Below are 15,745 nucleotides of genomic sequence, written 5' to 3'. Positions count from 1 at the left end.
TCCCCTCATCTGCCTCTTTTTTTTTTTTTTTTTTTTTTTTAAACCTATACAGTGGGTATACAAGTACTATTTGTCTTGCATGCCACTAGGTTATTGTGAGAATTAAGTGTGTACAGTTGTGAAATGGATTAAATATTCAGAAAATGCTGCTGCTTATTAGCAAGTATCGTGAGGCCCCTGAGCTCTACAAGTACTTTTAAGGAAAGCTGCAGTGTTACATTTCTGTTTTTTAAGGTGACCCAAGCCCACCTTTTATGCAGTGATGGCTCTCTGTTGTAGGCTTTGGGGATATAGGTGATTTGTTCATTCAGTTAGTATTCTTTTAAGCACACACTATGTAATAGGTATTGTTCTGGAGGCTAGGGATATATGTGTGAGACAAAAATAGATAAAAAATTCCTGTCCAGGGCTTCCCTGGTGGCGCAGTGGTTGCGCGTCCGCCTGCCGATGCAGGGGAACCGGGTTCGCGCCCCGGTCTGGGAGGATCCCGCATGCCGCGGAGCGGCTGGGCCCGTGAGCCATGGCCGCTGAGCCTGCGCGTCCAGAGCCTGTGCTCCGCAACGGGAGAGGCCGCAACAGAGGGAGGCCCGCATACCACAAAAAAAAAAAAAAAAAAAAAATTCCTGTCCATAGGAGCTCACATCTGGGGGAGACTGGTAGGATAGAAAGTTAAAAGTGATGTGGAAGAAAAAATAAAACAGGAATAGGGAGTGGCAGATGGTGATGCAGTTTTAAACAAGGTGGTAAGGAGAAGGTTTCATTAGGAAGGTGACATTTTGGAGAACACTTGAAGGGAATCAACCATGCAGTCTCAGGAAGAGGATATAGCAGATGCAAACCCCTGAGACAAGAATGTGCCTGGCATGTTGGAACAGCACAAGGATAGAGCTGGGATAGAATGAACACAGGGAAGAGGGGAAGGAAAGGAGATCAGATCAGAGAGATAAATAGAACCAGATCATGCAAAACCTGGAAGATCACTGTCAGGCCTTTTCTCCGAAGAAACGGGTTTTGCAGGATTTGAGCAGAGGGTTGGTAAGTTCTCACTTGTGTATTTAAAAGTTGACTACGCATCTATTAGAACAGCTAAAATAAAAAATAGTGACAGTTCCAAATACGGACAAGGATGCAGTGTAACTCAGTCTCTCATACATTGCTGATGGGAATGTCAAGTGGCATACTCATTTTGGAAAATGTCAAACTATTGTTTTATAGTTTGTCAGTTTCTTTAAAAGCTATAAACAATCCAGCAGTGACATTTATCCCAGAGAAACAAAGACTTAGGTCCACACAAAAACCTTCAGTGCATAAATGAGTCATCAAACTCTGGTGTATCTATACCATGTAGTATTGTTACTGATTAGTAAGAACTATTGATAATGCAACAGCTTGGATGGGTCTCATGCTGAGTGGAAAAAAAGCAGTTTCAAAAAGTTAAACTTGGGCTTCCCTGGTGGCACAGTGGTTGAGAGTCCGCCTGCTGATGCAGGGGACACGGGTTCGTGCCCCGGTCCAGGAGGATCCCACAGGCCACGGAGCGGCTGGGCCCATGAGCCATGGCCGCTGAGCCTGCGCGTCCGGAGCCTGTGCTCGGCAACGGGAGAGGCCACAACAGTGAGAGGCCTGCGTACCGCAAAAAAAAAAAAGAAAAAAAACTGATGGTTCCATTTCTGTAATACTCTCAAAATGATAGAGTTAGAAAACAGAGAGGTTACCAGGGGTTAGAAAGTGAGAGGAAGGTATAGCACAAAGGACATCTGTGGTGATGTCCTTTATCTTGTGGTGTAAGCTATATGAAGCTGCACATGTGATAAAATTGTGTAGTACTATACACACACTTATGCATTAAAACTGCTGAAAAAGAAAGGTCTCTCAATTGTCAGTTTCCTGGTTTTGATATTGTACTATAGTTATGTAAGATATTACCATCAGGGGAACTGGTGAAGGGTACACAGGACATCTCCAAATTCCTATGAATTTATAATCATTTGTAAATAAAAATACTTTTTAAAAGGATCATTCTGGTTCCTTTGTGGAGAATTGAGGGTAAAAGTGAAAGGTAGACCAGTTAAGAAAAGCAGCTATTGCAGTAAATCAGAGATTGGTGATGGCATGGACCGGAGCAATGGCAGTGGATGTGATGACATGGTCAGAATATGGTAGAGCCAACAGGATTTGTTGACAGATTAGACTTGGGGTGGAAGGGAGACAAGAGTCCAGGGTGAAAAGTTTTTGACCTGAATGACAGGATAAATGGAAGGTAACAGAGGAGGAGGAATCTGTGGGAGAAACAGGTTTTGCGGGGAATTATCAGAGGTTTAGTTTTGAGATGTCTGTTAGGTGATCACAGAGAGATGGCTGGTGATATATGTGGGCTAGAGAGTATAGGTGGGAAAAGCAGAGATACTGTGTGTGAAGCCACAAGACCAGAAATAGTCATCTGGGAATACTTATTGATAAGACAGGAAGCTCAGGGACAGTTCTGGAGCACTGATAATTAAGAGGTTGAAGAGAAAGATGATAAAAAAGTTATATTTTCTTTCATACCTTTTGTTATATTTCCCTTTGTTTACTAAAAGAAGACACTGAACCTAATTAACAGCGAACTTTTGGAGACAGTGCTGGAGCAGTCAGGCATTACTCAGACCCTACTGCTCACATTTCAAATCATGCTCACGGTTTGCACACAAAGGGCAAATAAGGTTGCCGTCCTTTTTTTTTTTTGAGGTATAGTTGCTAAGCTTGCCTCTTGTCCTCGCTACTACTGTTTCCACTTTCAGGATACATTTTGGTAAGAGCTGTTTTGTGTGGCTTTTCTCTTACTGCATTCACTCAGTAAATATTTTTAGGTTTTTTCCTGTGTACTGGGCATTACATTGAATTCTAAAACTTAGCAAAGGTGAATAAAACAGTCCCTACCCTCAAGGATCTTACCGTCCATATTTTTTTTTAATGTTTTCTTCTTTACTCAGTTTTTTTTTTAATATAAATTAAATTTATTTATTTATTTTTGTCTGTGTTGGGTCTTTGTTGTTATGCGCAGGCTTACTCTAGTTGTGGCAAGCGGGGGCTACTCTTCATTGTGGTGTGCGGGCTTCACATTGCAGTGACCTCTCGTTGCAGAGCACGGGCTCTAGGCATGTGGGCTTCAGTAGTTGTGGCATGCAGGCTCAGTAGTTGTGGCTCGAGGGCTCTAGAGTGCAGGCTCAGTAGTTGTGGCACATGGGCTTAGTTGCTCCGCGGCATGTGGGATCTTCCCAGGCCAGGGATCGAACCCATGTCCTCTGCATTGGCAGGCAGATTCTTAACCACTGCACCACCAGGGAAGTCCCCAGTCCATATTTTTTAAAAAGGTAGCAAACAAATATTCAGTAAAGAGCTGTAGGTTCTATTAAAGAAATTTATCTGAGGTTGGTTGGGCGGGGGGGCATATCAAAGACAATAGTTGCTTCTATTTGCATAATTAGAAAAGACTTCATTAAAGGAGCTAACTTAAATAACTCAAAAGATGAGGTGTTCACCACAGTAGGAGTCTAGATTGAATAGTGGAGACATTCTAGTCAGATGAGCAGTTTTAAGAAATTTGCAAGCAGCCGCATAGCACAGGGAGATCAGCTCCGTGCTTTGTGACCACCTAGAGGGGTGGGATAGGGAGGGAGACGCAAGAGGGAAGAGATGTGGGGACATATGTATATGTATAACTGATTCACTTTGTTATAAAGCAGAAACTAACACACCATTGTAAAGCAATTATATTCCAATAAAGATGTTTTTCAAAATCACTAAAAAAACAAAAAAAATTGCAGAAGCACAAAGTGAGTTTGTATTTTTCAGGAACTGTAAGTCTCACTAGAGCAAAGGAATTAGATCCTGGAGAGAACCCTGTATGTCAAACTAAGAAGTTTTATTTTCATCCTAAATGCAATAGGTGGTCACTGAAGGGGTTTCAATAGAGAGTGACATGGCTGTTATTTTTAAAAAGATTACTCTAGGGAATTCCCTGGTGGTCCAGTGGTTAGGACTCTGTGCTCTTGCTCCCGAGGGCCCGGGTTTAATCCCTGGTTAGGGAACTAAAATCCCACAAGCTGCACAGCGCAGCCAAAAAATAAAGAGTACTCTAATGGCAGTGTGAGGGGTAACTTAAAAGATAAAGTCACTCATTATTTATTATCTTTTTCTTTCAGCTACGGCTAATAGACTGGGGTTTGGCTGAGTTTTACCATCCTGGCCAAGAATATAACGTCCGAGTTGCTTCCCGATATTTCAAAGGTCCTGAGCTACTTGTAGACTATCAGGTGAGAAGAGGAGGGCAGATAAAATTTTGGTCCTTGTGTTTATTTTGCACATAATTTGCAAAAAATGTCATTTTGCACTTTTGAGTAGGCCATTTATGCACATCCATGGCTATCCCTTTTATATGAATGTAAAATATGAATCACCTCAGTTCATCTGCCACAACTTATGTTTGTATTGTCATAATGTCAGTAGAATATGAATATATCTGCATTTGATCCTAACTGAAGAGAAAGACACTTTTTCTAATCAGAAATTACACAGCTAATTTGAGAATTGTAAGCTAGATTTAACCAACCTTAAAAGTAAACTGAAAAAAATGTTCTCTTCTTAAATTATATCTAAATATAAAGACCTACCCTCTACCAAAAAAAAAAAGAAAGCACTCTTCTCACGGAAACAAAATCCTTGGTAATACCTTTCCTGCCCCAGTCCTCCCAGGTGTTATTATCAGATACCTTAAAAAGTTCAGACTCTGTCCTAGAAATTCCTTTTCTGGGGTCTTGAGGATATAACCCTGAGTTCAAAAAACATTTTATACAGGGGCTTCCCTGGTGGCGCAGTGGTTGCGCGTCCGCCTGCCGATGCAGGGGAACCGGGTTCGCGCCCCGGTCTGGGAGGATCCCACATGCCGCGGAGCGGCTGGGCCCGTGAGCCATGGCCACTGAGCCTGCGCGTCCGGAGCCTGTGCTCCGCAACGGGAGAGGCCACGGCAGAGGGAGGCCCGCATACCACAAAAAAAAAAACAAAAAAACATTTTATACATTAAAATATTCTTTACAACATTATTTATAATCGTGAAAAACAGAACACTATCCTGTTGTAGGGGAAGTTAAAGATTAAATTCTGAAGCATTCATGCAATAAAAAAATGATACACATTAGAAGGTTTCCATAGGCTGACAATTGGGGTGTTCTAATGTAAGTGAAGAAAGTAATTCAAAATAGTATGTACAGATTTAAAATGAGAGGGTGGGGGAGCATGGGTGGGAATGCATAGAAGAAAAACATGTTTTTGGTATTTGGACTTTAAGTCAGTGGAGTGGTTTGTTTTTAATAAAAAGCTTTTCTAAAATAATTTGTGAAGTGACAGGATTCATTCTTGTCATTTCATGTGTGATGACAACATTTTCTTTAATGCAGATGTATGATTATAGTTTGGATATGTGGAGCTTGGGTTGTATGCTGGCAAGTATGATCTTCCGGAAGGAGCCATTTTTCCATGGACATGACAATTATGATCAGGTGATATATATTGTTCCTATTAGGAAATTTACTGGTCTTACCTAGTGACGGCCAGATCTGCTTACCCATTAGAAACTGCAGTGAATCTTGCTGAAATACAGATGCCTAGCCCTCTCACCTGAGAGCTATTAAATTAATGTTAGAATCTGAAGTGGGACCCTAGAATAATTTTCAATTAATGGCTTGTCAGCCAACCTGACATTGATCCTCAGATTGGTGTCTTGGGAACTATTGGTTTAGCTTTTTGAAATTAGAGTTTTTCCTTTGCATTGCTTGTTTAATTGTGAGATATACTTGTATATACATGTTTCAGGAAATATTTTACAATTCAAAGAATAATAGTTTTAAAATATAGGATATTACCTTAGAATCTCCTAATGTGAGCTTTCATCAGGGTTAGGAATGTTTTCTCCAACATGTTGGTTTATATGTGGTATTTCTGTGATCCTTTTGTCTCGTCATATGGATTGAGTTGATGTATGTCAGTAGAAATATAGATGGTATTTTTTATACTAGCTGCACTTCCCCTTGTAGATCAAGGGGCCATTTCATTCAAGGGAAACGGGAATGATTCTAGGGCCTTGTGGAAGGAACTGTTGCCTTGTTTGAGCACAGTGACTTTTTTTTTAATTAAACTTTATTTTGAGATAATGTAAATTCATGTGAAGTTGTAAGAATTAATACAGAGAAATATGGTGTGCCTTTTATCCAGTTTCCCCCTAATATAACTTTTTGCAAAACTATGTACAGTATCCCAACCAGGATGTTGATACCAATATAACCAAGATACAGAACATCTGTGTCACCTCAGGGATCCTTCATTTGCCCTTTTATAGTCGCACCAACTTCCCCTCCCCCTCTTTCATGCTTCTCTGTTGTAATCTCCATTTCTACAATTTTATCATTTCGAGAATGTTATATACATATGATGACCATTTTTCATGAGTCGAAGAATACCATGTGAATTCAGTTAAAATCAGCAACTCTTTTATCAGGTGCCATGCAGAATTGAGGAATATAGACAAAAAGAAAGAATAGCCCCTCATCTCAAAAGTTCTTCATAGTCTATCTAGTAAGGGAACCAAACATATAAGAAAGTAAGTTACAGTAGTAAATGTAAGAGTAGGAGTGTAGACAAGATACAAAAGACAGTTGTAATGGGAATGAGTGGTCTGAGTATATGGGGTTGGGGAGGAGCTTCCCAAAGGAAGTGACATCTTCAGCTGGGTTGTAAGGGGGGAAAAAATAAGACTTCACCAGAAGGAAAGAAGCAGGTTATAAAGTGGTTTGCTTTTTCTGTTTGATACATTCACATCAGTAATAATTTAGGGAACATTATGTGGAAATCCATTCATGTTGTGCAAAAAAATTTGAAGTAAATTGGGTGTAACATTCATACCTGTAGCCATGATGATCCAGTTCTGTTAATTCAGTCATGGTTAATTGTTGATTTAATCATGTAATATGCTTTTGGTGTGGGTTTTGTCTTCTTCAATCCTAGTTGGTGAGGATAGCCAAGGTTCTGGGGACAGAAGATTTATATGACTATATTGACAAATACAACATTGAATTAGATCCACGTTTTAACGATATCTTGGGCAGGTAAGTCACAAAATAAAATCTGTGCATCTGTGCCTTGAGCAGTTTGGGTGTAAACTGGTACTTCGGATCCCCAGAATAGTTATGTTCTCTTTTCCAACACTGCTGAGGTATCTCTGGTCCACTGCTACAGAATGCTGCATAGGCAGGCCTGTGATAAAAGCACTGGATTGAATGGCCATTTCCCCAGATTCACTTACAGGATTCTGAGTGTGGAGGTTGTAGTCAGAAGATTCCTGACTATGTAGAGTCTAGTAGAAGGGTTACAGTTGAGTCAGAAATCAAAATCTCCTGATTCAGCTTGCTTCTCTAAATGACAGAATTGTCTCTAAGAGAAAGAAATAGTCATAGAATAAGTACATGCTTCAAGACTGATGTGCAGACAACAGACTCTAAAACTAGTGACTAGACACAATACTAACTCATTCACCACTTAACAGGAGGAGGTGGACTTTCTTGATACCAAGGCTTTTGCTGGCCAAGTGGCAGAGATGCCAGGAAAGGGGGTGGGGGGGATGGGGAGGGAGGCCTGGTTAGCCTAGCCACCTGACCCTCCTTGCTGTGCAGGAGCATTCAGTCCTGTAAAGTAACCTGGATTATGTTTCATAAAATTGTGGGGACCTAGATTTCTCGTTTCTGCAACACTGCTATTTCCAGTCTCTCCAATTAGCTTTGTTGTCTCTGCAGTGGCAGAGCGGTGTAAGACTAGTCTCTTGAGTTTTTATTTCTCTTGTGATTGGCTGGAATCCTAGCCACTAAGGAGAAGGTAGGAGTGAAATGTTGGGCTTCTCTGCCCCTTGGTCCATTTCTCATTCCCCCCTTTTGGCTCTGCAGACATTCCCGTAAGCGATGGGAACGCTTTGTCCACAGTGAAAACCAGCACCTTGTCAGCCCTGAGGCCTTGGATTTCCTGGACAAGCTGCTGCGGTATGACCACCAGTCACGGCTCACCGCAAGAGAGGCCATGGAGCACCCCTATTTCTGTGAGTCCAGCTGTTCAGTCCACAGAACCTGTGCAGGCCTGCCCAGTAGATTGTACCAGGCAGGGGAGAATATATGCTGTGAAGAAAGCTCTGGGCCCAGAGCCCTACAGAACAGAATTGGAATTCCAGCCTCCTGTACTTAGCTTGCTGCAAAGTTACTTCACCCACAATGAGCCTTGGTTTCTTCAGTGGGGACCATGATTGGTGAGAGGATTCTTATCTAACAGAGTACCTGACTCATGATCACTCCTAAATAAATTGCTTTTCTTACTGTGTGGGTGACACTTCTCAGTGGATAGTCTGGAGTGGTTGGATTAGAACATACAGCCCTATATCTGTCCTGTCTCTTGTTAATCATTTGTTGGAGAGAGCCAGAAAGGCTTGAAAACCTTATTGTATGAACACCTTGACCTAGGTTTGTGAGTATAGCTAACTGCTGTCATGAGTGAAAATGCCACTTAGCTGCACCCCATCCTCACTGTGTTGGGTTGTTCCTTGGGGAGTGGTGGGATGGTATTTTAGTGAATCAATTACACTCTTGCTCAGTCTCCTGTACCTGAAGCAGACTGAAAGGCTGATGGAGATGTAGAGTGAAGTCTGTGGTCATAGCACGAATTTGCACAAGCGTGTAGTTTTGGCCTATTTGGCACCAAGCTGTGAACTGCAGTAAAACCAATTTACTCTGATAATATATTTCTGTCTGGGTAAGGGTAGATTGTATTATGTCATTAAACTCTAACAGGATTGGTTTTGTTTTAAATTAGCTCTGCTATGGATAATTACCTCCTTTTCCTACTATTTAGTTTAGTAGTTGGCCTTTACCACAGTTTGACAGGAAAGATAGTTCTATTTTGTATTACTTGTTCAATTCATAGTGAAGGCAGTTGACACCTTAATTCTATTACTAAGGGAATAATATGGAATACAAATAAAATGTAAAGAATGAGGATGACTGCTTTAAGGCCCCAGACCATTAGTTTAATCCTTCAAGCATAACAGAATCTAACCTTTTTGTCTCTTTTCTAGACACTGTTGTGAAGGACCAGGCTCGAATGGGCTCATCTAGCATGCCAGGGGGCAGTACGCCTGTCAGCAGCGCCAATATGATGTCAGGTCAGTTCATTGGTAAATTTATTTTTTTTTTAAAAAGATAGAAGTCAGTTATCATTCTTAATTTTGCTCCCTCTTTGTGACCTGATTTCTGTGGCCCTCCCTCTTCTCTATAATGATTACCTTATTGACATACTGACCTGTATGGCTCTTCCCACCAGGTTTTAGGATGCTTTTAAAACCTGGTATACCTTAATGGCCCTGCCTTGAGTAAAAGTATCAACAGTCTCTTCTAGGCCAGAATCACAAAAATTATTTGGGACTTGAAAGTCTCAACAAGCCATGAAGAGTAAAGAGATCCTTTCATCTCACAGGTTAGAGTGACAGTAGGTGATGCTGTCCTCAGAAACAAGATTAAGAAAATGAGGGAGAGTAGAGATGGGGTTTGTACATGGGTATATATGCATATAAGAATGGTTCTCAGGCTTCCCTGGTGGCGCAGTGGCTAAGAATCTGCCTGCCAGTGCAGAGGACACAAGTTCGAGCCCTGGTCCAGGAAGATCCCACATGCTGCAGAATAACTAAGCCCGTGTGCCACAACTACTGAGCCTGCACTCTAGAGCCCGCAGTAAAACCAATTTACTCTGATAATATATTTCTGTCTGGGTAAGGGTAGATTGTATTATGTCATTAAACTCTAACAGGATTGGTTTTGTTTTAAATTAGCTCTGCTATGGATAATTACCTCCTTTTCCTACTATTTAGTTTAGTAGTTGGCCTTTACCACAGTTTGACAGGAAAGATAGTTCTATTTTGTATTACTTGTTCAATTCATAGTGAAGGCAGTTGACACCTTAATTCTATTACTAAGGGAATAATATGGAATACAAATAAAATGTAAAGAATGAGGATGACTGCTTTAAGGCCCCAGACCATTAGTTTAATCCTTCAAGCATAACAGAATCTAACCTTTTTGTCTCTTTTCTAGACACTGTTGTGAAGGACCAGGCTCGAATGGGCTCATCTAGCATGCCAGGGGGCAGTACGCCTGTCAGCAGCGCCAATATGATGTCAGGTCAGTTCATTGGTAAATTTATTTTTTTTTTAAAAAGATAGAAGTCAGTTATCATTCTTAATTTTGCTCCCTCTTTGTGACCTGATTTCTGTGGCCCTCCCTCTTCTCTATAATGATTACCTTATTGACATACTGACCTGTATGGCTCTTCCCACCAGGTTTTAGGATGCTTTTAAAACCTGGTATACCTTAATGGCCCTGCCTTGAGTAAAAGTATCAACAGTCTCTTCTAGGCCAGAATCACAAAAATTATTTGGGACTTGAAAGTCTCAACAAGCCATGAAGAGTAAAGAGATCCTTTCATCTCACAGGTTAGAGTGACAGTAGGTGATGCTGTCCTCAGAAACAAGATTAAGAAAATGAGGGAGAGTAGAGATGGGGTTTGTACATGGGTATATATGCATATAAGAATGGTTCTCAGGCTTCCCTGGTGGCGCAGTGGCTAAGAATCTGCCTGCCAGTGCAGAGGACACAAGTTCGAGCCCTGGTCCAGGAAGATCCCACATGCTGCAGAATAACTAAGCCCGTGTGCCACAACTACTGAGCCTGCACTCTAGAGCCCGCGAGCCACAACTGCTGAAGCCTGTGCGCCTAGAGCCCGTGCTCCGCAACAAGAGAAGCCACTGCAATGAGAAGCCCGCGCACTGCAACGAAGAGTAGCCCCCCCTTGCTGCAACTAGAGAAAAGCCCGCGCACAGCAACAAAGACCCAACACAGCCAAAAATGAAATAAATAAAACAAATTAATTTTAAAAAGAATGGTTCTCTGAGTTTTTCCAGAGCAACTACAGTGAGCCTAGTAAATTATAATGGTTTATATGAAATTATCTGTAATGTTGTTGAGTCATTATGATTTAGAGCAAGTTGTTACCCAGAAGAAACCACAGTTACCCAAAAGAAACCATAGGCCTGTCCCCTAAGAATTATATATGTAGGCAGCATCCACATGGATATACTCATGATCGTGAGGGCACTTACTCAGACACCTTCAAAGAATTGCTGTTGTCTAAATTCTTTTTTTAAAGAACTAGCTGCCTTCTAGAGTTTATCCTCTGGGTATCATGCCAACGTGCAAAATGAGATATGTCCAAGGTTACTCATTCTAGTCTTATCTATAGTCAAAGAACATTAAAAACAGCTCCATGTAGAGTAGGGAACTGATAAAATGAATTACAGGGCATCCATTCAGTGGAATGCTGTATGGCTAGAGAAAAGAATGAGTGTTTGTGTTCTTGTCTAGTTTCAACTCCAAAGTAGTAATGTGAAATGAAGAAAGCAAGATGCAGGACCATGTCCAAGACCAGGAATGAGCAAGAATTTATAATCACATTCTTATATGTGATTCTTATATGCATATTTTTATAAAATTATATTTAAATATATGCATAAAATATTTCCGGAAGGATACACCCCAGAAGTGGTGCCATAAGTTGGCCAAGTGACAGGGCAAGGGAGAATTCTCACTGTATACTCTTTTCAGCTATTTTTGAGTCATGTAACTATATTAGCTATTCAGAAAATATATAACTTTTTTTTTTTTTTTTTTTTTTTTTGTGGTACGCGGGCCTCTCGCTGTTGTGGCCTCTCCCGTTGCGGAGCACAGGCTCCAGACGCACAGGCTCAGTAACCATGGCTCATAGGCCCAGCCGCTCCGCGGCATGTGGGATCTTCCCGGACCGGGGCATGAACCCGTGTCCCCTGCATCAGCAGACGGATTCTCAACCACTGCGCCACCAGGGAAGCCCGAAAATATATAACATTTTGAAAATGTAAAGAACTAGCTGATTGAGGGCAGTCTTAACAGGTAATCTGATCATGGGTGGAAGAAACTAAATGGAAGTAAATCCTAAAACACTATTTTAGTTTACAGATGAGAAATGATCCTTTCTGCACTGAAAATGCTGGCTAACTAGGGAATGTGGTCATGAGCATGAGCTTTGACTCTAGCCTTCTACTGTTCAGTTCATAGTGACTAGCCACATGTGGCTATTTATATTAACTGAAATCAAATAAAATTTTAAAATCAGTTGCTTAGCTACACTAGCCACATTGCAAGTGCTTAGTAGTCACATATGGCTAGTGGCCATCACGTTAGTACAGATTACAGAGCATAAATTTGGTTGGACATGCTGCCCTAGACAGGCTTGGGTTGGAATCCAAGCATTGATGCCACTTACTAGCCATGCACCTTGGACAAACTGCTTAAACTCTCCAAACTTAGATTTCTTTACCTGTCTACTAAATTTATTGGAGCTTATCATTTTAATTTGTGAAGATTTAATTTGAAATTAGATTTACTTTGTAAAAATCTAAGGAGAGGCCTTTAATAAAATGAGAATTTGTGTCACTTTTGCGATAGGTGCTCTGAAAAACTGGTGACTGAGATTTCCATGGTTTGTGTCTCTAGCTCACTGTCAGCTGTTGTCTTTCAGGGATTTCTTCAGTGCCAACCCCTTCACCCCTTGGACCTCTGGCAGGCTCACCAGTGATTGCTGCTGCCAACCCCCTCGGGATGCCTGTTCCAGCTGCCGCTGGCGCTCAGCAGTAATGGCCCCTTCTGTCTCCTGATGCCTGAGCAGAGGTTGGGGAGTCCACTTACTCCCTTGATGCAGCTTGCGCCTGGCGGGGAGGGGTGAAATACTTCAGAAGCACCGTGTCTGAACCGTTGCTTGTGGATTTATAGTAGTTCAGTCATAAAAAAAAAAAATTATAATAGGCTGATATTCTTTTTTTTCTTTTTTTTTCTTTCTTTTTTTTTAACTCGAACTTTTCATAACTCAGGGGATTCCCTGAAAAATTATCTGCAGGTGGAATATTTCACGGACAAATTTTTTTCTCCCCTTCCAAATTCAGTTCCTCTCATCACTAAAGAACAAAGATAAACCAGCCTCAATTCTGGCTGCTGCGTTTGGGTGGAGATTTCTTCCCATGCCCACCATTGCTCCCCTACCATCCTACACTTTGAGGGGTTTGTATTTCATGCTCTCCTCCAGAGATTACAAAAATGTAGCTTCTTGAAGGGAGGTGGGAAGGAAGGAGGAAGGAAGGACCCAACCTGTAAGAGCAGTGTACTGCTAGTCACTTATATCACTTTACTCCAAAAGTGCTTCAGTGGGGTTATACTGGTGAATCTAGTGGAAATATGTCTTAGTTACACTGAGATGCTGAAAATCTACCCAAAGTGCAGACAGGTCCTGAAAATGTCTGTTCAGTATGAATCATGTCTTATTGACCTAACCTAAATCCAACTCACTTATAATTTAGTTTCAGTTCAGTTTAAAACTTTTAATACCGTCCCTCCCAGGCTCCTTACCTTGGTCCTCTTCCCCTTTCATCTCCCAACATGCTCTATAGCTGGTAGGAGGGGGAAGGCAAAATCTTTTTCAGTTTTCTTTGACTTGGCCCTTTTGAATTCAGTTAGTTACTGGGTATAATTATTGCTTTTTACAAAAGAAAAAAACATTGTCTATGTTGGTTTCATGCTAGTAACTCTTGAAGAGCTAATGAGAGATGTGGCCACTGCATTTTATTTTAAGCTTTCTACCTTGTTTTCCTCCTACCTTCCCCTTCCCTCACATGCCATCCATTGAGAAGACCTGCCCCTCAGTCTTGTAAATGTACCTGAGAAGTAGGAGCAGAGCCACTATCTCCAGTGAAACTGAAATGGTAGACCTGTAATTGTGGGAAAACTAAACTCTCTTGTTACAGCCCTGCCACCCCTTGCTGTGTGTATATATATAATACTTTGTCCTTCATATGTGAAAGATCCAGTGCTGGAATTCTTTGGTGTAAATAAACATTTGGTTTTATTTATCCAAAAAAAAAAAAGTGAATAAATAGTGAGCGAGAAGGGAAAGTTTTTTCTTACATTAAAAAAGCCAACAATTAAATGTAGAATAAATGATGGAATTAAAAACATCACATGTCCAATGAAGAGTAAGAACTGTTTCAGGCAAAAATATAGTGGATGAAAGTTTTATGAGAATCAGGATATTTACACAATCTGAATATATCTCCCCACTAGATATTTAATAATTACAAAGACAAAAAAAGTAACTTCACAGTATAGAAACCTGGAAGACACCACCTTAACCAAATGATCAGAGTTAACATCACCAGTAACAAGATATATAGTTGCCTACTAATATGATGCAGAGAGAAGAACAGAACATCACTTCTGTGCTATCTTGCCAAAAATGTATAACCTGAATCTAATCATGAGGAAACATCCGACAAACCCAAATTGAGGAAAATTCTGCCAAATAAACGGCCTAAACTTAAAAAAAAAAAAAAAAAAAAGTCTAAAGACAAAGCCTGAGGATATGTTCCACAATAAAGACATGACAATTAAATGAAATGGGTGATGGTGGAATGGATCCTGCACAACAAAAAAAACTTATTTTTCTTTTCCTACAAAGGACGTTAGTGGAACAATTGGCTAAACTCCAATAACGTCTGGCGATCAGATAATAGTATTATATGAATGTTAATTTTTTGACTGTGATAACTGTAATGATAATATAAGAGAATAGCCTTGTCTTCAGGGAATAAACAATTGAGTATTTAGGACAGGCTTTCTCAACTAGAGTTCTGGCAAAGAACAAAGCCCTACAGAAAATGACTTGAGTAACTATTTTTTCAATTCTCCCAAGGATGGCATGTAGCTAGTAGCACTGAACACACATGGGAGAGAAGTTAATTCACTGCATACCTATTACTTCAGGGCTTAGCATGTCTTAGGACTTTAGGGCTTAATTCTCTCGTAGTTTGAGATGAGGTATTACGTCTGTAACTTACTCTCAAAAGGTTCAGAAAAAATGTACATACAGGTACATGTATGTATAGAGAAATTAGTATAGACAGACTCATAAAACAAACATAGTAAAATGTAAACATTTAGGGACTGTGGGTGAAGGGTGTATGGGTATTCTTTATATTATTTTACAACTTTTTTGTAAATCTGAAATTACTTCAAAATTTAAATATCTTCTTTTGTTTTTTAAGAACATGGGAGCTGAGGGCTTCCCTGGTGGCGCAGTGGTAAGGGTCTGCCTGCCAATGCAGGGGACGTGGGTTCGAGCCCTGGTCCGGGAGGATCCCACATAACGTGAAGCAGCGAACTTTTCATAACTCAGGGGATTCCCTGAAAAATTATCTGCAGGTGGAATATTTCACGGACAAATTTTTTTCTCCCCTTCCAAATTCAGTTCCTCTCATCACTAAAGAACAAAGATAAACCAGCCTCAATTCTGGCTGCTGCGTTTGGGTGGAGATTTCTTCCCATGCCCACCATTGCTCCCCTACCATCCTACACTTTGAGGGGTTTGTATTTCATGCTCTCCTCCAGAGATTACAAAAATGTAGCTTCTTGAAGGGAGGTGGGAAGGAAGGAGGAAGGAAGGACCCAACCTGTAAGAGCAGTGTACTGCTAGTCACTTATATCACTTTACTCCAAAAGTGCTTCAGTGGGGTTATACTGGTGAATCTAGTGGAAATATGTCT

At 40.8% G+C, this 15,745-nt stretch overlaps 1 protein-coding gene across 1 annotated transcript in view; it reads left to right on the top strand.

Annotated features, from left to right (window-relative positions):
* CSNK2A1 (casein kinase 2 alpha 1) overlaps window positions 1–13,745 on the top strand; it is a 56,790-nt gene extending 43,045 nt beyond the window's left edge. Inside the window, exons 8-13 of the mRNA XM_007124234.4 lie at window positions 4,185–4,295; window positions 5,436–5,537; window positions 7,039–7,139; window positions 7,971–8,119; window positions 9,146–9,232; window positions 12,676–13,745. Coding sequence (XP_007124296.1) covers window positions 4,185–4,295; window positions 5,436–5,537; window positions 7,039–7,139; window positions 7,971–8,119; window positions 9,146–9,232; window positions 12,676–12,791 — 666 coding nt within the window. The 3' untranslated portion in view covers window positions 12,792–13,745. The remainder of the gene's footprint in view (window positions 1–4,184; window positions 4,296–5,435; window positions 5,538–7,038; window positions 7,140–7,970; window positions 8,120–9,145; window positions 9,233–12,675) is intronic.
* The last annotated feature ends 2,000 nt before the right edge of the window (window positions 13,746–15,745 follow it).

This window comes from Physeter macrocephalus, chromosome 14 (genome assembly GCF_002837175.3).
Source record: "Physeter macrocephalus isolate SW-GA chromosome 14, ASM283717v5, whole genome shotgun sequence".
Taxonomy (NCBI): Eukaryota; Metazoa; Chordata; class Mammalia; order Artiodactyla; family Physeteridae; genus Physeter; species Physeter macrocephalus.
The sequence above is the reverse complement of the archived record's forward strand: the minus strand, read 5'-3'. Positions and strand labels throughout refer to the sequence as shown.